The sequence below is a fragment of the Urtica dioica genome, chromosome 12 (assembly GCF_054948205.1).
Source record: "Urtica dioica subsp. dioica isolate 48M chromosome 12, U.dioica_male_clone48M_v1_H2, whole genome shotgun sequence".
Lineage (NCBI taxonomy): Eukaryota > Viridiplantae > Streptophyta > Magnoliopsida > Rosales > Urticaceae > Urtica > Urtica dioica.
The window spans coordinates 3,377,418-3,399,952 of NC_142767.1; the positions used below are offsets into that span (position 1 = coordinate 3,377,418).

Below are 22,535 nucleotides of genomic sequence, written 5' to 3' on the forward strand. Positions count from 1 at the left end.
CCTAGGTCCTCATTTGACCTAGAGTTTAGCTCTGCGACTTCAAGACTCGTTCTTAAGTCGTAGTGTTTAAAAGTGTCCACTCACTGATTCCTTTTATTTTGAGTGATTTAGTGATAGAAACTTTCGTGGTTGCTCGAGTCGCCGAGGAAAGAAAGAAAGACGTGTTGCGAGGGAGACGAGTGTTGCAACTTTCCAAAAGCTTCTCAAAGTTCAAGCTTTAAGAAAAGTTAGTAAACTTCTATGCTCATAATAGTTTTATTTATATGTACTTGCTCTTTGTCTAGGTTAGTAAAAAACTATTTTTACTTGAAAAGAAAATTTTTAAAATTTCGCCGCTTAACGAAGCGTTAAACTTTTTCTTAAAGCCTAGATCAATTCCAACAGACTCATCCTTAGAGAGTGAGACTCCGTGCCTAAAGGGTGTTTGGCCATTCTTGGAGTCTTGCATCGAGAAGCGATCCATCACCTTATCAATATAAGATGCTTGAGAGAGCGACAGGGTCCGGTTTTTCCTATCTCGAAAGATTTGGATTCCCAGAATGTACGCGGCTTCTCCTAGATCCTTCATATCGAATCGCTTTGCCAGCCAGGCCTTAACCTCAGATAACTTACCCACGTCATTACCAATGAGTAGTATATCATCGACATATAGTACCAGAAACACAACTTTGCCTTCGTGTAATAACTTGTAAACACAAGGCTCATCTATTGACTGTTCAAAACCGAAGCTCTTTACAGTTTCATCGAATCTAATATTCCATGACCTAGATGCTTGCTTTAATCCATAAATGGACTTAAGCAACTCACAAACCTTGGTCTCTTGACCTTCTTCCACGAAACTGTCTGGTTGAGCCATGTAAATGCGCTCGTCAAGATCCTTCCCGGCGCCGGTGTCGGGAAGGATCCCACCCTCCCAGGTGAGGCTGCTGCGCAGGTGGCTAGCGACGCAAGAGGCCTGGGAGGCCTAGGCTTGGTCGAGCCTGAGCGCGTGCACGCTGGTGAGGGGTCGCCGGAGGCAGGCGACGCCGCTGGTTGGAGCGCCGGCGTCGGACACGAAGGGTGCCGGCCGGGCGACGTCGGCCGGGGGGCGGCGGCTGAGGCGCTGATCGTCCTAGTCCTAGGGGCTGGTGGGCTAGGGCTGCGCGAGGGGAGCCCACTTGGTCGTGGGTTGGGCCGCGCTGCTGGGCCGGATGCGCACGCCATCTGAACGGGCGCGAGCCTAGGTGGCCCAGGCGGTCCGAGCGCATGGAGAGGTGCCCCACTTGGGCTGGATGCTGGTGAGGCCGGCCCAATGGCCTTGGGCGCTCCACGTGGGGGCCTGGATGGGCCTGTCGGGCAAGACGTGCATGGAGGGGCCCGTTCGACCGGGCCGAGCGCGGGCGAGGCGGAGTTTCTGGCCAGCCCGGGTGCGGGCGAAGAAGCATGCCCGGCCGGCCCAACCATCGGCGGGGGAGGCCGCCTGGTGAGTCCTAGCACGGGCAAGGGAACCTAACCGGCCGGCTCGGGCGTGGGCGAGGGAACAAGATCAACCGGTCCCGAAAGCGCTGCGGACCTACGGAGCTCGGCGAACCCCGAAGGCTCAGGCGAGTCCCTTTTGCCTCGTTTGCCGGCGACGAAGGTGCGTACCCCGACCGCTCAAGAGGAGGAGCGCGCCTCATCGTTCCCTATCGGGGAGGCGGCGATTCGAGGCGGCTTCGGTTGTTCCGGGGTCGACTTCCCTAGCTCCCTTTCACTCGCGAGCTTCAGAGGTTTGAGGAAACGGTTCAGCATTCCGCTATCCGTATCGTTACTGCAACCGTTGCCTGAAGACCTTCCGACTCGCCCTCGGAAGGGGTATGCCGCCGTTCACAAGGCGAGTCTTCGCGGGGGGCTGCGATTGCCTTTTTAGTCTATGATCCAGGATCTCTTGGTCCGTCTCAACGTCCATGCGGCCCAGATGTCTCCATCCTTCTACCGCATGGTGGCCGCCTGCCACATGATGCTGCATCGAGCGAAGGGCCGGGCCGTGACGGCCGATGATATTAGGAACCTCGTGTCCGTCTTCGACGTCCCTGGGAAATCTGGCTTCTACAAGGTTCAACATCGGAAGCGGTTTCCCATCCTCACTAAGCTCACTTCTAAACATCGTTACCCTTGGGTGTGGGTATCCGAATCTGCCTTCGGGACGGCGCCTCTCACCTTCGGCCCCGTGGCCGATTACGTCATTGAGAGTTCCGAGCTCGCGCTCGTGGTCGGAGCAGTACCGGATCTCATGGCGACTACCGGGGTGGTTCGTACCCAAAGACGAAGGTCCCCGATGACCCGGACCCGGCGCGGAGGTCGTGGCAGACCCCGAGTCTGAGGCGGGGGGTTCGTCTGCTCCCCTCCCCGACGTGGGGGGTATTAACCATATACGCTTTTGTGCTATCGCATCTCCTTGTTGCTTGCGTTTATTCTTATGTTCTAATTGACTGACGCCTTTTCCTTTCTTTTGTAGATACCATGGTTTGAAACCGATCGTGCGCGCGAGAGCCGAGAGTAGAGCCCACTGCCGAAGCTCTGGCCGCGGCTCGTTCCCGAGTCGAGGCTCGTCACGGGGGATCGCCAGTGCGGGCGAGGAACGGACGATCTCTTCGAGCAAGCGACCGTCGTTGGACCACTTTTTCCTTCTTTGACGCCATGTTCCCTCCCCTGGATGACGAGCCACAGGTGGACGACCTGCGTCCCCAGGTTCCCGCGGAGGCTGCTCAGTCGACGAACCGCCCGCTTGACGGAGAGGCTACCGACGGGTCAGGCGCCCCTCGCCCCGAGGATGATGAGGAGCAGGTCGATTTCGGCTCAGAGTAGCCAACTTTATTTTAATCTTCCGCGCACTTATTTAGCGCTTGCATTATGTTTCCTTTCGGATACTCGTTATGTTTTTCCTTGTTGGATATTTGTCGTACTTTCGCGTTTTTCCCGTTGGGTTCTTTATGTGACACTGTTTGCTTTGGCTAAAGCTTCCTTGATTTATTATGCGTCTTATTTTCTCGATTCACTATGCTTAGCGTAATCGATCTGCGCAATCCGATTAGTGCGTGTCTTACGACCCTTGGTTTACTATATCTAGCGTAACCGGTTTGCACGGCTTACTGCCACACCTGGTGGTGGAGTTTCCCGCGGACGCGGGCTAGACCAGTTTCATCGGGCGGATGCGATTCTTTGCCGTCGATTAGTGACTCGCTGCCTATCGGCATGTGCGAGTTGGGTGGCTATCGCGCCCACCTTCCGGCCTGTACGCTACCTGTCGGCGTGCGTGTTGTGCACCGGAGTGGGTTTGAGGCGAGCGTAATTCCCAGTGATTGTGATACCTGTCGGTACATGCATCGTGTTTAGGGTCTTGGCTACCAAGATCAAGGATCCGGTGCGCGGATGTGATCGACCGATGCCGGTATGTGAGGCGTGGAATCGCGCGGGAGCGCCGCGCGAGAGACATACAGGGTCGGAGGTCCGGTGCGCGGATCCGATTTGTTGGCATTTCGCTACCTCTCGGTGCGTGAAGTGCTGGGTCGTGCATGCAGGGTCGGAGGTCCGGTGCGCGGATCCGACTTGCCGACATTTCGCTACCTCTTGGTGTGCGAAGTGTCGAGTCGTGCGAGGGCGTCGCACGAGGGATGTGTAGGGTCGGAGGTCCGGTGCGCGGATCCGACTTGTTGACATTTCGCCACCTCTTGGCGTGCGAAACGTGGAGTCGCGCAAGTGCGTCGCGCAAAAAATGTATACCTGTTACCCTCATTAGCCACCCAAGTTTCTTGTGTACTCGTAGATGAGACTAGAAATTATAATACTATAGGATAAAGGTTTCGAAGTGAAATGTAATTCAATTATCATGTCGAAATAGTCAAAAATTACATCCCCAGGACGTTGGCCTTACTTGAAACTTGAAATTGTCTTTGCTAAAATCGAAAATAAGATGAAAACAACAAAACATAGGGAAATCGGGAGTGGGCTTCTATTGGTAATATTGTCGTAGGTGCTCCGCGTTCCACGGGTGCGTGAATACGAGTCCCTCTAGGTTCTCGAGCTCGTATGTGCCGTTGTGGATGGCTCGGCGCACACGGTACGGGCCTTCCCAGGTGGAGCCCAGAATTCCCGCCCCTTGCACTTTGGTGTTTTGGAACACCCTTCTAAGGACGAGGCTTCCGTCGGCGAACTTCCGCAGCTTGATCTTGGAATTATAGTACTTCTCGACCTTTCTCTTTTGCGCGGCAAGGCGGGAGAGTGCGTCCGTCCTCTTCCCGTCTATGAGGTTCAGCTCGAGTCTAATTGCTTCATCGTTAGCGGCTTCTTCATACTCCTCGATGCGCAAGGTTGGCAGCTTGGTCTCGACAGGTACCACGGCCTCGACGCCGAACGCGAGAGCGAAATGGGTTTCACCGGTCGCATTTCGTGCGGTAGTTCGGTATGCCCACAAGACCATGGAAAGCTCGTCGGCCCAAGCCCCATTTCTTTCTTCCAGCTTCTTCTTCAGGTTTTCTTTGATTGTCTTGTTGACCGCCTCGACCTGACCGTTGGCTTGAGGATGGCGGGGAGAGGAGAAAGTCTTGTTGATGCGTATTTGTTCGTACATGTCCCGGAGGCGCGCATTGTCGAATTGCTTTCCGTTGTCGGTCACAATCGACGCGGGGATCCTGAAGCGGCAGACAATGTTCTTCCAAATGAAGCTCGTCGTGTTTGCCTCGGTGATCTTCGCCAACGGTTCGGCTTCTACCCACTTCGTGAAGTAATCGATGGCCACGATTGCGTGCTTGTACTGCCTCGGGCCCCCAGGCAGCTCTCCAATGAGATCGATTCCCCATTTCGCGAAGGGTCGAGGCACAATGATCGGGCACAACGGGGCCGGCGCTTGGCGCGGTACGTGGGCGAACCTTTGGCATTTGTCGCATTTTTTGGCCCATTCATGGGAGTCCTTTTTCAAGGTCGGCCAAAAATATCCGAGTCTCAGTAGTTTCAGTGCCAAAGATTGTCCAGCGGCGTGGTTTCCGCACACGCCTTCGTGTACCTCGCGGAGCGCTTTCTTTTCCTCGACTTCGGTCAGGCATCAAAGAAGGGGCATGGAGTAGCCTCTTTTGAACAAGTTGTATTCCTTCATTGTGTATTTCGGCGCCAAGCTTCTCAGCTTTCTGGCCTCTTCTTTATCTCTGGGGACGACTCCTCGCTTAAGGAATTCCATGAGTGGCGTCATCCATGAGGGGGGCGGAGTTCCATCAACTACCCCTACGTCGCCTCTAGAGACGTAGGGCCGGGTCAATACTTCTATCGGGACGCTGCCCTCTCCCTCCTCGTCTATCTCGGACGCCTCTCGAGATTGTTGGGAATATTGCCCACTTGAAGATAATGAATAAATGATTACTAAATTCGATAATAAGATTACTTTATTAGCATTATATGATTAGTGGGTTGAGTTCTAAACAATTAGAATCAATAACAACTATCTTCCATAGCCTCCGTATTAAACTGAGTCACGTGCTGGGCACTTGAGTTCGGGCGGTGAGCTAAAACGAGATCGATGACTGATATACGCCTGGAAAGCTATATCTAAAGTCATATATGTGGAACACATAGGTGAAGGCTGATCACTATGTGGGAGCATTCTACACTTGTGGTAAGTGTACGCCTTGGACAGGTCTTGGTTGTAGATGTGTCGTTTAAGGACCGTTACGACACACTAACCGAGGTCACTATGATGGTCACAGTGAGACTTGATCTAAATCTTGAAGTGATCATGGACACTGGGTTATGTTACTGAGCTCTTTGACTCATTCGCTAAAAGGCTATTCATGCTAATCACAACTTATGTCTTGGGAGTTTTCTCATAGCATAATTCGAGTGGGAAATGATTTACAGATACGGAATCCAGCCTTCCTGAAAGAAGGTTAATGTCCTCTCACCTAAGGATTGATTCCAGAACCGATAGTTTGCTAGCACTTTCGAAGTAAGTAACGTTCGAAAGAATCTTTCGCTGGGGAAGCAACAATGCTTAGGGCTGGTATGTATCAAGGGAAGTATAACGGAATAAATTGACTTCTCTCGATACGGGTTGAACAGTGGACACTCGTCACGATGAGTAAATATAATTCTAGTATAAAGGAGAGTTCAGTCTTGGCTTGCAAGGTGGAGTATTTGACCAAGATTAGACGAATCGATGGAAAAAGAGAAAGGACTATTTCGTCTTTTTCATCGGATTTGTTAAGCTTCTATTACTAGGTCCATAGTCCCCGATTCGGCTCTGATAAAGGCGGATAAGAACTTTCGTATAATAATGTTTATCATTATTAATCTCACTTGATGTAATTGTGATTGACAGCATTAATTCTGGAAAACGGGTATTCGTAGAATTAAATAAATATTTATGGTAGAATTGTTTATTTATTGTTTGATCAAGTAAATAAACAATTATTAATTATTTGTTTATTGTCGGACCAAGTAAATAAATAATTAATTGGGTTTTAAGCAATTGGGCCTTGCACACATGGAAAAGTCGAATTAGGTTTTTTGGCACTATGAATTGCGCAAATCACCTTGGCCGTGTGCCTAAAAAACCGAATTTTATAATATTGGTATTTACCAATATTTTCTCTTTAGTTGTTTAAATAAAGGAGAGAGAATAATATAAGATATTGTCTTTTATTTTCTCCTTATTTAAAGGAAAGTATTTAGGAGAATATATGAGAATATATTTAAAGGGAAATAATATATTCTCCTTTATTCTCTCACTAAATAAAATATTCTCTATTTAAATAGAGAATAATATCCCATAGATATTGATATGATGGATGAGAGAAAAAGTAGGATTCACTTGTTGAGATCCAATGGCCTAGATTTAATCCACCAGTGTGAACACAATAAAAGGAAATAAAATATTCTGGAAGATTCCATGAATATCTCCTTATACTACTATAAATAGGGGTTCATGAGAAGACAAAAATTAAGGATTTTGACCTAATAATTTCGTGGCTCTCCCTCTTGGCCGTGCGAAATTTTTTGCCTCTTCCCCTCGGAAATTCGTTTCCATTCTTAGTAAAATAAGAGTGAGATTTGAAACACCACGTTTCTCATCTAGTGAGATAAAGACTGTGCCCACTCATCTTTCTTATTCGTCTCGGAGATTACGTTTCGGAAGACTAAGGTGTCATCATCGAGTCCTTCATCAAGACGACGCAAGGAGTACGCGATTGGTTTAGGAGCGTTCTGTAGCTGAACCGAAAATCAATGTAAGTATTCGTTTTTCGCTCAAATCGGTTGCTTGATAAATATGCTCTCGTGAATTAAATTAATTAAACATAACTAAATCTTGTTAATTATAACCATAATTTAATTAGCTTATGATAAGCGTAATTAATTATTTTCCGCATTAATATGATTATGTAGTGGAATCATCTCAAACGAGTCGTATCAGAGCGATTGTTTGTGTCTGATACGAGCTTGATTCAACCAACAGGAACACCAGAATCACGCAGGTCACGCGTCCCTTCGCTAACTAAGTTTATCATGAGACGGGACGCAGCGCCTTCAGACATAGGTTGACCGGCACCCTCATCCGCGCCATGCCCAGTCGGCGCGCACTCCTCCCGAGGCTGAGGTGCGGGCGCGGTTGCGCCCAACTCGCCCTCTTCAAACCCTACTCCACTCCACTTGGATCCCCCTCCACGTGCAAAGGAACCTCCCCTAATCCCGAGAAGAGGTCGTCCTCTGCATGCTTAGAGTCTTGAAGCAAGAGAGAGAAATCTATCTCGGGATCCTCAGTTGAGAAAGGGAAGGGAATAACCATCGTGCAAAAGTGTAGAGAGAGAGAGAGAGAGAGAAAGAAAGAAAGTGGAAAAAATAGGAGAGTGGTGCCTGTATTTATAGACTCCTGAGGGGTAGGAATCCAAATCCTACTTCCACAAGGGGAAAAAAGGGAAAAAAAAACCCGTCAAAAGTCAACTTTTCCCATGCAAACGTGTCACCCCCATGCGCAGGGCGTGCACCACGCGGATATTCTGTGCGCCGCGCACCACCAAAAAAAATGTGTGTATCCACGCGATGGTGAGGACTTTGAAAATAAAGCTTCCTCAAACACTCGGGTAAAATTGAATGCCGAATCAAGCGCCCAAGCGCGCTCCCAGGGTTTTCTACCGAAAATATCCTACGCGTCCCGCGGGCCCGCCACAACAAGGGACTTTCGACTGAGAGTCTCTCACACCACCAAGGGAGAGAAAACACACATTCTCTCTCGGGTCACTCGATCCCAGAGTTCTGAGACCTCGCTGAGGACTCCTCTGCGCTCCGCCTTCTCTGTTGAGCACATCCTTCAGGCTCCGCGCTCATTCAGCGTTACATACGCCTTGAACTACGTTCTGTCCTGATCCCTGCTCACGAGGGTACGTAAGTAGCCTACACAGAAGGGCACGGTCACGGCTCCTATTCACTCCTTCTCCCCTCTGAGAAACCCTCCGTCTGGAGGAAACCCAACTCGAGACTTTCGAGTTCACACATTCGGCTCGAGTGCGGCCACTTGGTCCGACCTTGGGTCGTACCGCCCGAAGCTTTTAATAATTATTCATTTTCGTACGACAGCTACTATTAATATTTATTATCTCAATAATTTTCTTTAATGGTCTCTCTTTCCTCTGACAAGTAAATGAAAGAGCTACAAATTCTATTTATTAAGTACTTTCAATATTTATTAGCAATTTGTCTGTTATGAATATGAATTCCAATGGTTAATAAAGTACCACGTGTCATTATCACAAGAATCCACGTGCCATCATGGTAGCAAAAGCAGGAATAGGCTTAGGTTCTTATATTACTAGTTTTATCATCGCGCTACGCGCGAATGATTTGAGCATATTATAAATGATAATAGCAAGTAAAATTTGTAGATGTTAGTTTATGCTATCAAGATTCGCAAACAATGGGCACCAAAGAAATCGACAATTAAGAAAAAAAAACCCTTAAAAATCATGAACGAATAATAAAATGTAAAAAATTTATTTTGTACATTGATTAGACTTTCATGGGTAAATAAAACTTGCGTTCGCTTTCCAATGAAATATGGAGACACATATAAGGTGAAGGTAAATAAATATCAAAGAGAAAAAGAAAGAGAATTCGATAAAGGAAATGTAAAACTAACGTACCCTCAAAATAATGTATGTTATTGATATAATATAATATAGTATCAGTAATTATGATTATAAAATACTTAAAAAAAAATTACAAAAAATAAATTGATGAGAGAGGGAGGAAAAAAACAATATACATAAAAAAAAATTTCAAAATAGATTGAAAAAAAAACTAAAAAAAAATGATATAGTATAATTAAGAAAAAAAACCCTTAAAAATCATGAACGAATAATAAAATGAAAAAAATTTATTTTGTACATTGATTAGACTTTCTTGGATAAATAAGACTTGCGTTCGCTTTTCAATAAAATATGGAGACACATATAAGGTGAAGAGAAATAAATATCAAAGAGAAAAAAAATAGAATTTAATAAAAAAAATATAAAACTAACATACAGTCAAAATAATGTATTTTATTGATATAGTATAATATAGTATCAGTAATTATGATTATAAAATACATTAAAAAAAATTATACAAAATATATTGATGAGAGAGGGAGAAAAAAAACAATATAAATAAAAAAAAAATTAGGTGAAGGGAAATAAATATCAAAGAGAAAAAAAAATAGAATTTAATAAAGAAAATATAAAACTAACATATAGTCAAAATAATGTATGTTATTGATATAGTATAATATAATATCAGTAATTATGATTATAAAATACATAAAAAAAATTATACAAAATATATTGATGAGAGAGGGAGAAAAAAAACAATATCAATAAAAAAAAATTTACAAAATAAAAAAAATCTTAAAAAAAAAAAACTAAGAAGACGGAAGATCATCTTGGTTTTCTTCAGGTTTATTGAACGTATATTGGATATCAATTTTCTTGTATAGTTTTATACCCAGCTTTTCTCTCATTATATGTTGCACCGAGGGGCAAGAAATACATATAACATTTCTATAACATAAATAATAAACAAAAACTCCCCTCCCAACTCTCATCCACGTGGCGGCCTGTGGATGAGAGTTGGGAGGGGAGTTTTTGTTTATTATTTATGTTATAGAAATGTTATATGTATTTCTTGCCCCTCGGTGCAACATATAATGAGAGAAAAGCTGGGTATAAAACTATACAAGAAAATTGATATCCAATATACGTTCAATAAACCTGAAGAAAACCAAGATGATCTTCCGTCTTCTTTTTTTTGTTGTTGTTGTCTTCGTTGGCGTCCACTAATAAAACTAAGTCAATTTAATCATATTAATTTATTTTTAAATAAAAATAAACTAGTATTATAGTAATTAAATAAAACGATGGCATCACGTATTTTGATCAAAAGAATGGCACCAAAAAGAAATAGAAGAATTCATATATATAAGAGATTTTGTAACGAATTAGCCATTTCATAAGGGGGAAGTTAAAATTTTGGCCAAACTATCAATTCTATTAAGGAAATAGCCAATAAATGTATCATCTTCCTATTTTACCCTTTTGTAACTGATTACAGAGTTGTTCTTGTTCCTGTATCTTCACTTCTGCGATTCTGATCCTCTCTGCGTCTCACTCCTTCGACGAGAACGGAGACGATTGTTTTGCCCGCCTCCATCGCCGCCCAAAGCTAACCCTAACCTTAGCCCATCGAAGACCCAACCTTTGATCCACATCGGCCAACGGAGAAGAGCGTCGAACAGAGCCAGATCCGAGGGACGGCGAGTCGACGGGATCGCCCACGCGCCGCCGCTTCGGAGAAGGGGAAATGGCTTCTCCAGGCGTTTGCCGTCGTTCCCGGTGCCGGAGTCGAGCTCCGCGACGGCGATTGCGTCAAGATCGGCGAGGCGACCTCGATCTTGGCCAAATCTGAGACAGGTATGTTGTTTTTCAAATGGTAAATATTATTTACTATCGAACGGCGATTTGTAAATATTATTTACTATCAAGGTTATGATTTGGACAAATTGGAACGAGCCGACGAGTATGTGTAACATTACTAGAGTTATTTTTCATTTTGCATGTTTTACTATGAAAGATGAAGAGAAGAGATCACACTATAAACGATATTGACTTTCTCGCTTCAAGATGTTGGCTTTTTCAAATGGTAAATATTATTTACTATCGAACGGCGATTTGTAAATATTATTTACTATCGAACGGCGATTTGTAAATATTATTTACTATCGAACGGCGATTTGTAAATAATATTTACTTATCATTTTTATGAATAATCTAACCCAAAATCGTTCGGAGATGACGTCTAGGGTTCAGTTAATAATATTTACTTACAATTTAATGGTTAATCTAACACAAAATTCAGCGGGGATGAGGTCTAGGGTTTCAGTTTGGGTGTTTTATGAGATCGCAAAGAATTGTTAATAATATTAACTAACCAATTTACTTCGTCGGCGCCGGAAGTGGAGAGATTGAAGGATTTGAAATTACCAGAGATTGAAGGTTGAGATACTCACCATTTTTTCTTCGTCGACTTCGGAAGTGGAGAGATCGTCGGTTTCGTGTTCGCGAATGAGGGTAAAAGAAATTCGTTTGGCGGAGAGGTTTGTTTCGAATGAGGGAATTGTGTTTTGTGCTCTATTATTTGAACTAAGGGTAATATAGGAATATTAAATTGTTTGGTAGTGGATTGGGCTACTTACTTAAATTTTGTGATAGTTGGGCTATAATTTTAATAGAGGGGGTCAATTTGGGCTAGATACCTAGCCGCCCCTATATATAATGACGGGTGTGACTTATTAATAACTAAGAAGCATATATGAGACTACCGATCGATATATTAACACCGAATATGCATCATAACTATCAGAAATATATATATATATATATATATATATATATATATATATATATATATATATATATATATCAAATTCAAAAGAAAATAAAATTAATAAGAATATGAACGTAGTTCATATATACATTTTAAAACTATAATTCCCAAAAAAGAAATCCAACAACTTTAAATTAAATATATCTAGAAGAAAAAAAGTAGAGGATAATATTACATTGAAGTTTTTGATGATGTCGATTTCATAAAATAAAAAACTTCCCAACCATTATTATACATATACAGAGAACGTGTAATATCATATAGATAGATATATATATATATATATATATATATATATATATATATATATATATATATATGATCGTCCTTTCTCTCTCTCTCTCTCTCTCTCTCTCTCTCTCTCTCTCTCTCTCTCTCTCTCCCTCTCTCTCTCTCTCTCTTTCTCTATATATGTATTATAAACCCTACTACTTATTAAACTTCAAAATATCAGTCTCGCAGCCGAGGTACTGAAACGGGAAGAGTGTCTGGGTTGAAGCTGTAGGAGCGGGATGATGATCGGATGACGATGAAGGGTGACACTTGGCGGCTTGATGATGATGAATCAGGTTGTTGCTTTGGTGGTGGTGGTGGTGACTGTTGTTGTTATTGAGGAGTTTGTCAAGGAAGGTCCAATCTCCGCCATTGAAAGGGCGGTGATCAGAGGTGAGAGTGAGAAGGTTGTGATGAGTGGAGTGGAGGTTGAACGGGGTCGGGACGGAGGAGGGCTCATCGGGGACGGTGTACAGCTGTGGGAGGTGCATTGAGGCATCAAAAGGAGCACTATTACTCGTGTTGTTATGATGATGATGATGATCATAGAGAGCTTGTTGATGATGATGTTCTAGTGATATTGGAGCACTTGCCTTCATGTGTGGATTCATGTTGTTGTAGGAGATGTTATTATTGCCTTCTTGATTGTTGATACCACCGATTTCTTGTTGGAAACTAGCACCACCACCACCATTGCAATTACCTCTGATATGGTTCTTCTTCTTGAACACTCTACACACAACCCAACCATCTTCCTGCTCATACAAATATCACTCTCATCAGATTAAATAGTACATAATCTTACTTTATTTGAATGGTGTAATATGAAACACAATGCCTAAAGAGAGGGGTTAATAATTAGTTTAAGAAAATGACCTTTAAATAACGAAGAGGTGATTGGCTAACTTCTACTTTATTTCTATTTTCAAAAAATAAAACGCAAAAGCACGCATAGAGAAAAACACAATGGATTTTGAGACGAAACTCCACAAACAGGCCTAAACCTAAGATACTGACATTAGAATGATCAGTTTTGAGAGTTTATACACAATGATAGAAAGCTACTATAAATTAAGTACCTGAACGTGATCGGAGTTGTTGGTGTCGTTGTCATCGAGGCGGTACTCGTGCATGATCCAGTCAGTCTTGTGGCCGTGAGGAGCGCGGCCGGTGTAGAAAACTAGGGTTTTCCTCATCCCGATCCTCTTAGCGTCGCTGAGGTGGATGGCCTTGTCCCTCCCCGTCGCCTTCCAAAACCCGGCCGCTGTGGCCCGGTTCGTCCTCGTCCCCGTCGGGTACTTCTTGTCCTTGTGGCTGAAGAAATACCACTCGTTTTGCGGCCCCGACCCGATCCGGCATTTCTCTACACCACAACAACAATACCAAAAAAAAGAAAGATTAGTGACACAACTAACTAGCAAATAAAAGAGGATATATATATATATATATATATATATATATATATATATATATATATAATCGTATTACCTTTGAGGTCCCAAGGTTCGAGCTTGTTGAGATCGATTTCTCGGATGACGTCGAGATCGATGGCTTCGAAGGAGACCTTCTTGCGGAGGTAATAGTAGAGCAGCTCCTCGTCTGTTGGGTGGAATCTAAACCCTGGTGGCACTGTTAGTTGTCCGTTTCCGCTTCCCCCCATATTCATTTTTGCTTCTCTTTTTAATTTATACTTTAATTACTAATTACTCCTGTGTAAGAAATTCATCGTCAGGACACACAAATTGATGTCTTGGATCCATATATTATTTATATGAATAACAATCTTCTGCATATAAAAATTGAAGCCATTATTTAAATTTATATTAATCGACTCTCGCAATTCAATAAACAAGGTACATTATGAGATTCAGCAACGGTTTCATAAATATAGAAGATTATATGGATATATAATTCTGATCAGGGGATAAAAAGAATACGCATATTTCTTGGAACTTATGTAGTCTACATATCTGGGTACCTAGTATTATGTGCACCTATTTGCTATACCATGCATGTGTACAAGTATATAAAATGGAAATATTGATGAATAAACATAAGGCCTCAAATTTAACTAGGATACACAGGTGATAAAACCTTTTAGCTTGGCCTGACTTGCAATAAGCTTACCATAAGTAAGAACTTCAATGAAACCCTTGAAAATGTTCTCGAAGTAGGGTTTCAAATGTAGTACGGTGTATATGGCTTCATTATTATGTTATGGTTCTAGTTGTGACAAGAAGGCCAAAGTATAGATGCCCTTATTACTAATCCATGCAAGTACTCCATAGAGTGCTTCTCTTGTTTGTCTTTAGCTCTAGAGATCACGAACTAAGAAACTGAACTAAGAACAAAGCTACACGCGAACATGTATGTGTACTAAAAACGAGATGTGTATGTAAATCCTCAGATGTAGTCTATGTCGAAATAACTACTGTAATATTAGTGAAAGAGACAAGAATATTAGCTACAACGATAAGCTCAAGAAAAACAAAAAATATACAGCGGGAAAGATAAAGAGAATAAGAAGAGGAACGGGGTAGATGGGAGTTTAAGAAATATAGCAAACCTGGAGAGAATTTGAAGCAGGTGATTAATTAGGGTTTTCTTGAATGACAAAGAGCCTCTCAGAAATTAGGCCGACAGATATGGTTTAACACTTCTTGGCTTCAAGGGCACGATGTGTTGGACTTGGTTTAAAGACACATTTCTAGAGAGAGAGAGAGAGAGATGTGGATCAGTGCCGTATTGCTGGCTCAAAGGAAATGGGCACAGAAATAAAGACAAGGAAACAATAATACTATATTCACTCTTAGTTATTAAAATATTATTTTCTGAATCCAAATAAAAAAGATGTAAAAGAAAGGTATGAATACTTATAGGGATTCATTTAGTGGTAAAAAAAAAGGTAATTTAGCAAAATAATCTATTTAAACGTTGGAAATTGCTAAATAGTCAAAGTTTGATAAATAATAGATAAATAACCAATTTTATATATTTATAAACGTAAATATTAAATAAATAGTCATTGTCATATTAAGTCACGTCATCATTTATGACTATTTATCAAATATTGGCTATTTAGCAATATAAAACGTTTAAATTGGTTATTTTTCTAATTTTTTGTAAAAAAAAAAAAAAAGGGTTAATTTATTTATGGTTCTAGCGAGATGAACTGTATAGTATAACCATCGATAAATAGTATGTAAAAAAATGACTAATTAGATCTCATATCTGCATGATCATATATCAGTTGCACATTTCAACTGTACTAGCTCGAACTCCTGACCACAAACAAAAAAAAAAAAAAAAAAAAACGCTGTGCTTGAGCCATATTACACGTGATTTTAACACTTTACGACGTGTCGTAACTGCTGCCTATTTTTCTTAAAGCCTACCGTCTATGAATTTTGAAAATTTGACATATAGTTTTTTTTTGTCTTAACTTTCATTGTTTATTTTTGGATAAAATCTATAGCGTGAACCAGTTGACCTTATCATTCAGGATAACATAATACAAAAAAAAAAAAAATAATAAGGACTCCAATTGGTGGACAATACAAAGATTAATTACATTGGATACATATTGCTAATAGACAACATTTAGTGTAAAATCACATGAATCGATCATTTTGTCCTAAAAAAAAATAAAAAGCCGCAAAGATCGTAGACTTGGTATTATGTAAAAAGAAAAAGTGATGGGAATTAGGTAAAATTGTCACATATGTTAAGTTTCAAAGTTCAAGGATTATTTAGTCATAAAAAATAATAGAGATTAATATATCAAACCCATAAACTTTTCAGACACGATAAATGCAAATAGACAATATTTCTTCATAAGACTGACAATGGCTAGTAATTTCGGTGAGAGGAAAAAAAAATTGTAAAGATTATGTGAAATCATAAAAAAATAAAAATAAAAAGTAGCGAAGGAAGGGAAATGAAGGAAATTTTGTACATTGAAACAAGTTATAGGGGGGTGGGCGTGATGTCGGGTTCTCATTAAGAAAATAAATATTTGAACATGAAAATAAATTATATGATTGTGAAAAGAGTTTTGATAAATGCCGTTGAATGTGAGACCTTTTTCCTCAATACCGCCTCATAAAGATGAAAAATATGTATGTACATGGTTATAAATTATACCCAATCTAACATTTTACTGTACTACTATATATTAAATATGCAGCTTGTATTATTTATTTATTACAGATATCTGCTCATTTAACATCAATGGACTATAGTTTCCGTCTTTATCTATCACATTCAATATCTATGTAACGATCTATTTACATGTCAGATGGTCAAGAGTCAAAGAAGAATAAAGCATTTTAGCTTTTGTTTCTTTGTGTGATTTAAGAGTCACTTTATAGAGTTGAAAATGAATACCATATTTTGTTTGTATCATATCCCGGTTTATTATATATTTGCTTCTCTATTTGTTCCCCTAGGCTGTTAGAATTTAAAGCTTAATTTCCTCCTCCTGCCTGCGTATTTCGCTCACATCTTTGATTTTATTTTTTTTCACACTTAGGTTAGGATTTTGACCACATATATTTTTTTTTTTTTGCATCAATTTAGATTCGACCACATAAGTTCCAAAACAAACTCACCGGATATAGAGTTTGACCAATAGATAGGCCACGCAAATAATTACATTGGACCATACTTAAACTTTTTTATTATTTATTTATTTATTATATAAACTCATTCAAACTGCTTATAATATATTGACCAAAAAGGAAATTTAATTTACATGATCATCTACTTTTATAAGTTACGAAATAGTTTCATTTTATAACAAAATTTGTGTTCTATTATTAAAATATATGTTGTCGCTGTTTTTTGGACAACCATTTAGGAGCCCAAAGTGGTTAGACCCAAGGCCAGACCAAGTGGTCTCACTTCGGCTCGAGCGTGTCGGACTTGGTATCCCAAGTCGTCCCTTAGCTATTGTTGTAGCTGTTTTTCGGACAACTATTTAGGAGCCCAAAGTGGTTAGACCCAAGGTCAGACCAAGTGGTCTCACTTCGGCTCGAGCGTGTCGGACTCGGTATCCCGAGTCTTCCCTTAGCTGTGAATGTCCCTTGAGTTCGTCAGAGTACCTGAAAAGGAGTAAAGAACAGGTGAACTAGGAAGGGAAAACAGAGGGGGTGCCTCTGTTTACCTCTCCGACGCTCAACATTAGTAGGATTGAGGTGGAATATAGAGGTTTTAGAGGTGGTGAGAGGCCAAAGATGAGCGAAACGAGTGAAGTACGAGTTCGACAGCGTTTCGGGACTCAAAATTGGATTACCTGGGTCAAGGGAGGGACCCTTGTATTTATGGGCGGCCAAGAGGTGGTTTGAAGACCCCTTGGCCGAGTGAGCAAGCTTGAGTCGGCCATTGACCCCCTGAATGGTTGGGTCGGCCAATGGCCGAGTGAACATGGTGGTGAGGTTCACTCGGCCATTGGCCGAGTGAAAAGCTTGGGGCCGGCTGAGGTTCACTCGGCCAATGGCCGAGTGAACTGCTTTGGAGGTTCACTCGGCCATTGGCCGATGAACTGTATGGCCGGTTGAAGGTTCACTCGGCCAATGGCCGAATGAACTACTGGAAGGTTCACTCGGGCATTGGCCGAGTGAACTGCTGGAGGGTTCACTCGGCCATTGGCCGAGTGAACAGCCTGGCCGGCTGAGAGTTTCACTCGGCCATTGGCCTAGTGAATAGCCTGGCCGGCTGAGAGTTTCACTCGGCCATTGGCCGAGTGAACAGCCTGGCCGGCTGAAGGTTTCACTCGGCCATTGGCCGAGTGAAGGAGTTGGACCTTCGGCCAGCCATTGGCCGGCTGACCCTTGGGTCGGCCATGGCCGACTGAACCTGACCTTTGGGCTGGCCATTGGCCGGCTGAGCCTTGGGCCGGCAATGGGTTGGCTGGGCCCTGGGCTGGCCATTGGCCGGCTGAGCCTTGGGCCGACCATGGGTTGGCTGGGCCTTGGGCCGACCATGGATTGGTTGGGTCGGCCAGTGGCCGAGGCAAGGTTTCGCCGTCCGAGGCCTCGCGCCGGTCGCGCGGGTCGAAGTGACACCTTTGTCCTCGTCGGTCCGAGACGGGCCGATAACATTAGCCCCCCGAGTTTTCGGTCGAGCGTAGGTCGAGTGGAAACTCAATGCTAACGCCGGCGTGCGGACGCGGGACGAATGCTCTCGGGTTTGCGAGCGTGCCGCAAATGGGCTTTTAATGCATCCCGAGGGAAAGCCTCTGTGCGTCGCGAGGGATGGCCTCTGTGCGTCGCGAGGGACGGCTTTTGTGCGTCACGAGCGTCGCCTTTGTGCGTCGCGAGGGCAAGCCTTTGTGCGTCGCGAGGGATGGCTTTTGTGCGTCACGAGGGACGGCCTTTGTGCGTCACGAGGGACGGCTTTATGCGTGTCTTATGTTCTCGACATACTATCGTAGTCGATTCGCACGGTTGTGTCGGTGCGTGTCTTATTTTCTCGACTTACCAGTGGAGGCGTAATCGATTTGCGCGACTCGGGCCTCGGGGGCCCCGGTGTCACGTTCGTGTGACCGGTTTTCCCGCGGACGCTGGCTAGACCAGATACGTCCGGCGGACGCAAGCCTTTGAAACCCATTTGTGACTCGCTGCCTTTCGGATCACGAGCTGGGCAGCGAGCGCGGTGCCATATTTGTGTGGCCGGGTTTCCCGCGGACGCTGGCTAGACCAGATACGTCCGGCGGACCCAAGCCTTTGAAACCCATCTGCGACTCGCTGCCTTTCGGCTCACGAGCTGGGCGGCGAGCGAGATGCCACATTTGTGTGGCCGGGTTTCCCGCGGACGCTGGCTAGACTAGATACGTCCGGCAAACGCAAGCCTTTGAAACCCATCTGTGACTCGCTGCCTTTCGACTCACAAGCTGGGCGGCGAGCGCGATGCCACATTTGTGTGGCCGGGTTTCCCGCGGACGCTGGCTAGACCAGATACGTCCGGCGGACGCAAGCCTTTGAAACCCATTTGTGACTAGCTGCCTTTCGGCTCACGAGCTGGGCGACGAGCGCGATGCCACATTTGTGTGACCGGGTTTCCCGCGGATGCTGGCTAGACCAGATACGTCCGGCGGACGCAGGCCTTTGAAACCCATTTGTGACTCGCTGCCTTTCGGCTCACGAGCTGGGCGGCGAGCGCGGTACCACATTTGTGTGGCCGAGTTTCCCGTGGACGCTGGCTAGACCAGATACGTCCGGCGGACGCAAGCCTTTGAAACCCATCTGTGACTCGCTGCATTTCGACTCACGAGCTGGGCGGCGAGCGCGATGCTACATTTGTGTGGCCGGGTTTCCCGCGGACGCTGGCTAGACCAGATACGTCCGGCGGACGCAAGCCTTTGAAACCCATCTGTGACTCGCTGCCTTTCGGCTCACAAGCTGAGCGGCGAGCGCGATGCCACATTTGTGTGGCCGGGTTTCCCGCGGACGTTGGCTAGACCAGATACGTCCGTCGGACGCAAGCCTTTGAAACCCATTCGTGACTCGCTGCCTTTCGGCTCACGAGCTGGGCGGCGAGCGCGGTGGCACATTTGTTTGGCCGGGTTTCCCGCGGACGCTGGCTAGACCAGATACGTCCGGCGGACGTAAGCCTTTGAAACCCATCTGTGACTCGCTGCCTTTCGGCTCACGAGCTGGGCGGCGAACGCGATGCCACATTTCTGTGGCCGGGTTTCCCGCGGACGCTGGCCAGACCAGATACGTCCGGCAGACGCAAGCCTTTGTAACCCATTTGTGACTCACTGTCTTTCGGCTCACGAGCTGGGCGGCGAGCGCGGTGCCACATTTGTGTGGCCGGGTTTCCCGCGGACGTTGGCTAGACTAGATACGTCCGGCGGACGCAAGCCTTTGAAACCATCTGTGACTCGCTGCCTTTCGGCTCACGAGCTGGGCGGCGAGCGCGATGCCACATTTGTGTGGCCGGGTTTCCCGCGGACGCTGGCCAAACCAAATACGTCGGGCGGACATTAGCCTTTGTAACCCATTTGTGACTCGCTGCCTTTCGGCTCACGAGCAGGGCGGCGAGCGCGGTACCACATTTGTGTGGCCGAGTTTCCCACGGACGCTGGCTAGACCAGATACGTCCGGCGGACGCAAGCCTTTGAAACCAATCTGTGACTCGCTGCCTTTCGGCTCACGAGCTGGGCGGCGAGCGCGATGCCACATTTGTATGGCCGGGTTTCCCGCGGACGCTGGCTAGACCAGATACGTCCGGCGGACGCAAGCCTTTGAAACCCATTTGTGACTCGCTGCCTTTCGGCTCACGAGCTGGGCGGCGAGCGCGGTGCCACATTTGTGTGGCCGGGTTTCCCGCGGACGCTGGCTAGACCAGATACGTCTGGCGGATGCAAGCTTTTGAAACCCATCTGTGACTCGCTGCCTTTCGGCTCAGGAGCTGGGCGGCGAGCGCGATGCCACATTTGTGTGGCCGGGTTTCCCGCGGATGCTGGCTAGACCAGATACGTCCGGCGGACGCAAGCCTTTGAAACTCATCTGTGATTCGCTGCCTTTCGGCTCACGAGCTGGGCGACGAGCGCGATGCCACATTTGTGTGGCCGGGTTTCCCGCGGATGCTGGCTAGACCAGATACGTCCGGCGGACGGAGGTCTTTGAAACCCATTTGTGACTCGCTGCCTTTCGGCTCACGAGCTTGGCGGCGAGCGCGGTGCCACATTTGCGTGGCCGGGTTTCCCGCGGACGTTGGCTAGACCAGATACGTCCGGTGGACGCATGCCTTTGAAACCCATCTGTGACTCGCTGCCTTTCGGCTCACAAGCTGGGCGGCGAGCGCGATGCTACATTTGTGTGGCCGGGTTTCCCGCGGACACTGGCTAGACCAGATACGTCCGGTGGACGTATGCCTTTGAAACCCATCTGTGACTCGCTGCCTTTCGGCTCACGATCTGGGCGGCGAGCGCGATGCCACATTTGTGTGGCCGGGTTTCCCGCGGACGTTGGCTAGACCAGATACGTCCGGCGGATGCAAGCGTTTGAAACCCATTTGTGACTCGCTGCCTTTCGGCTCACGAGCTGGGCGGCGAGCGCGGTGCCACATTTGTGTGGCCGGGTTTCCCGCGGACGCTGGCTAGACCAGATACGTCCGGCGGACGCAAGCCTTTGAAACCCATCTGTGACTTGCTGTCTTTCGGCTCACGAGCTGGGCGGCGAGCGCGATGCCACATTTGTGTGGCCGGGTTTCCCGCGGACGCTGGCTAGACTAGATACGTCCGGCGGACGCAAGCCTTTGAAACCCATCTGTGACTCGTTGCCTTTCGGCTCACGAGCTGGGCGGCGAGCGCGATGCCACATTTGTGTGGCCAGGTTTCCCGCGGACGCTGGCTAGACCAGATACGTCCGGCGGACGCAAGCCTTTGAAACCCATCTGTGACTTGCTGCCTTTCGGCTCACGAGCTGGGCGGCGAACGCGATGCCACATTTGTGTGGCCGGGTTTCCCGCGGACGCTGGCCAGACCAGATACGTCCGGCGGACGCAAGCCTTTGTAACCCATTTGTGACTCGTTGTCTTTCGGCTCACGAGCTGGGCGGCGAGCGCGGTGCGACATTTGTGTGGTCGGGTTTCCCGCGGACGCTGGCTAGACCAGATACGTCCGGCGGACGCAAGCCTTTGAAACCCATCTGTGACTCGCTGCCTTTCGTCTCACGAGCTGGGCGGCGAGCGCGATGCCACATTTGTGTGGCCGGGTTTCCCGCGGACGCTGGCTAGACCAGATACGTCCGGCGGACGCAAGCCTTTGAAACCCATTTGTGACTCGCTGCCTTTCGGCTCACGAGCTGGGCGGCGAGCGCGGTGCCACATTTGTCTGGCCATTCCACCTCACGAGCGTGGCACCCTTGCGCATGTCGTGTGATAGGTGGGGTTAGGTGTAGACTTGATCCCCCGGCGAGTGTGGCACCTTAGTGCACTGGTCGCGTTTTCGGGTTGAGTCTCTGGGGTCGAGTCTTGTGCCCTTTGTGAATGCGACGCCATGGGGAGCGCGTCACGCTTGGGGACTCAATTGGTCCATTCTTTCTCTCACGAGAGCATCGTGGAGCGAATTTTGGTTTACCCTTTTTGGGCGATTTTTGTTGGTTGTGTGAGAGCATTTAGATTTATCATTGAATCTTGTGAGTCTATCGTTGACTGGTGACTCAGGAAGTTGTAGGTTCTTGACACGGGTACTTTCAAGTTGATTCGTGGATTTTGGGACTCAACTTGAGGAATAGAATCGACTCGAGGAGTTACACGTAAGGTCGACTCGAGGACCAGTAAGGTGTAGAGCTGGCACGAAGACTTATTAGTCGACTCGTGGACCCGGACCTGTCCTC

At 45.8% G+C, this 22,535-nt stretch overlaps 1 protein-coding gene across 3 annotated transcripts; it reads right to left on the minus strand.

The window, feature by feature from the left end:
- Positions 1–12,085: 12,085 nt before the first annotated feature.
- LOC149378666 (NAC domain-containing protein 76-like) lies at positions 12,086–14,808 on the minus strand. Of its 3 annotated transcripts, XM_089602878.1 has the most exons (5): positions 14,756–14,808; positions 13,678–13,898; positions 13,269–13,552; positions 12,783–12,944; positions 12,086–12,665 (listed from the first exon to the last, which is right to left on the minus strand). In XM_089602878.1, the coding sequence occupies exons 2-5, from the start codon at positions 13,853–13,855 to the stop codon at positions 12,345–12,347; spliced, it is 945 nt and encodes a 314-aa protein (XP_089459004.1). In that variant the 5' UTR covers positions 13,856–13,898; positions 14,756–14,808; the 3' UTR covers positions 12,086–12,344. The 3 variants fall into 3 exon arrangements, with proteins under 3 accessions (XP_089459004.1, XP_089459002.1, XP_089459003.1); XM_089602876.1 differs by having other exon boundaries at positions 12,086–12,944; XM_089602877.1 differs by lacking the exon at positions 14,756–14,808 and adding an exon at positions 14,317–14,398 and having other exon boundaries at positions 12,086–12,944.
- Positions 14,809–22,535: the final 7,727 nt, after the last annotated feature.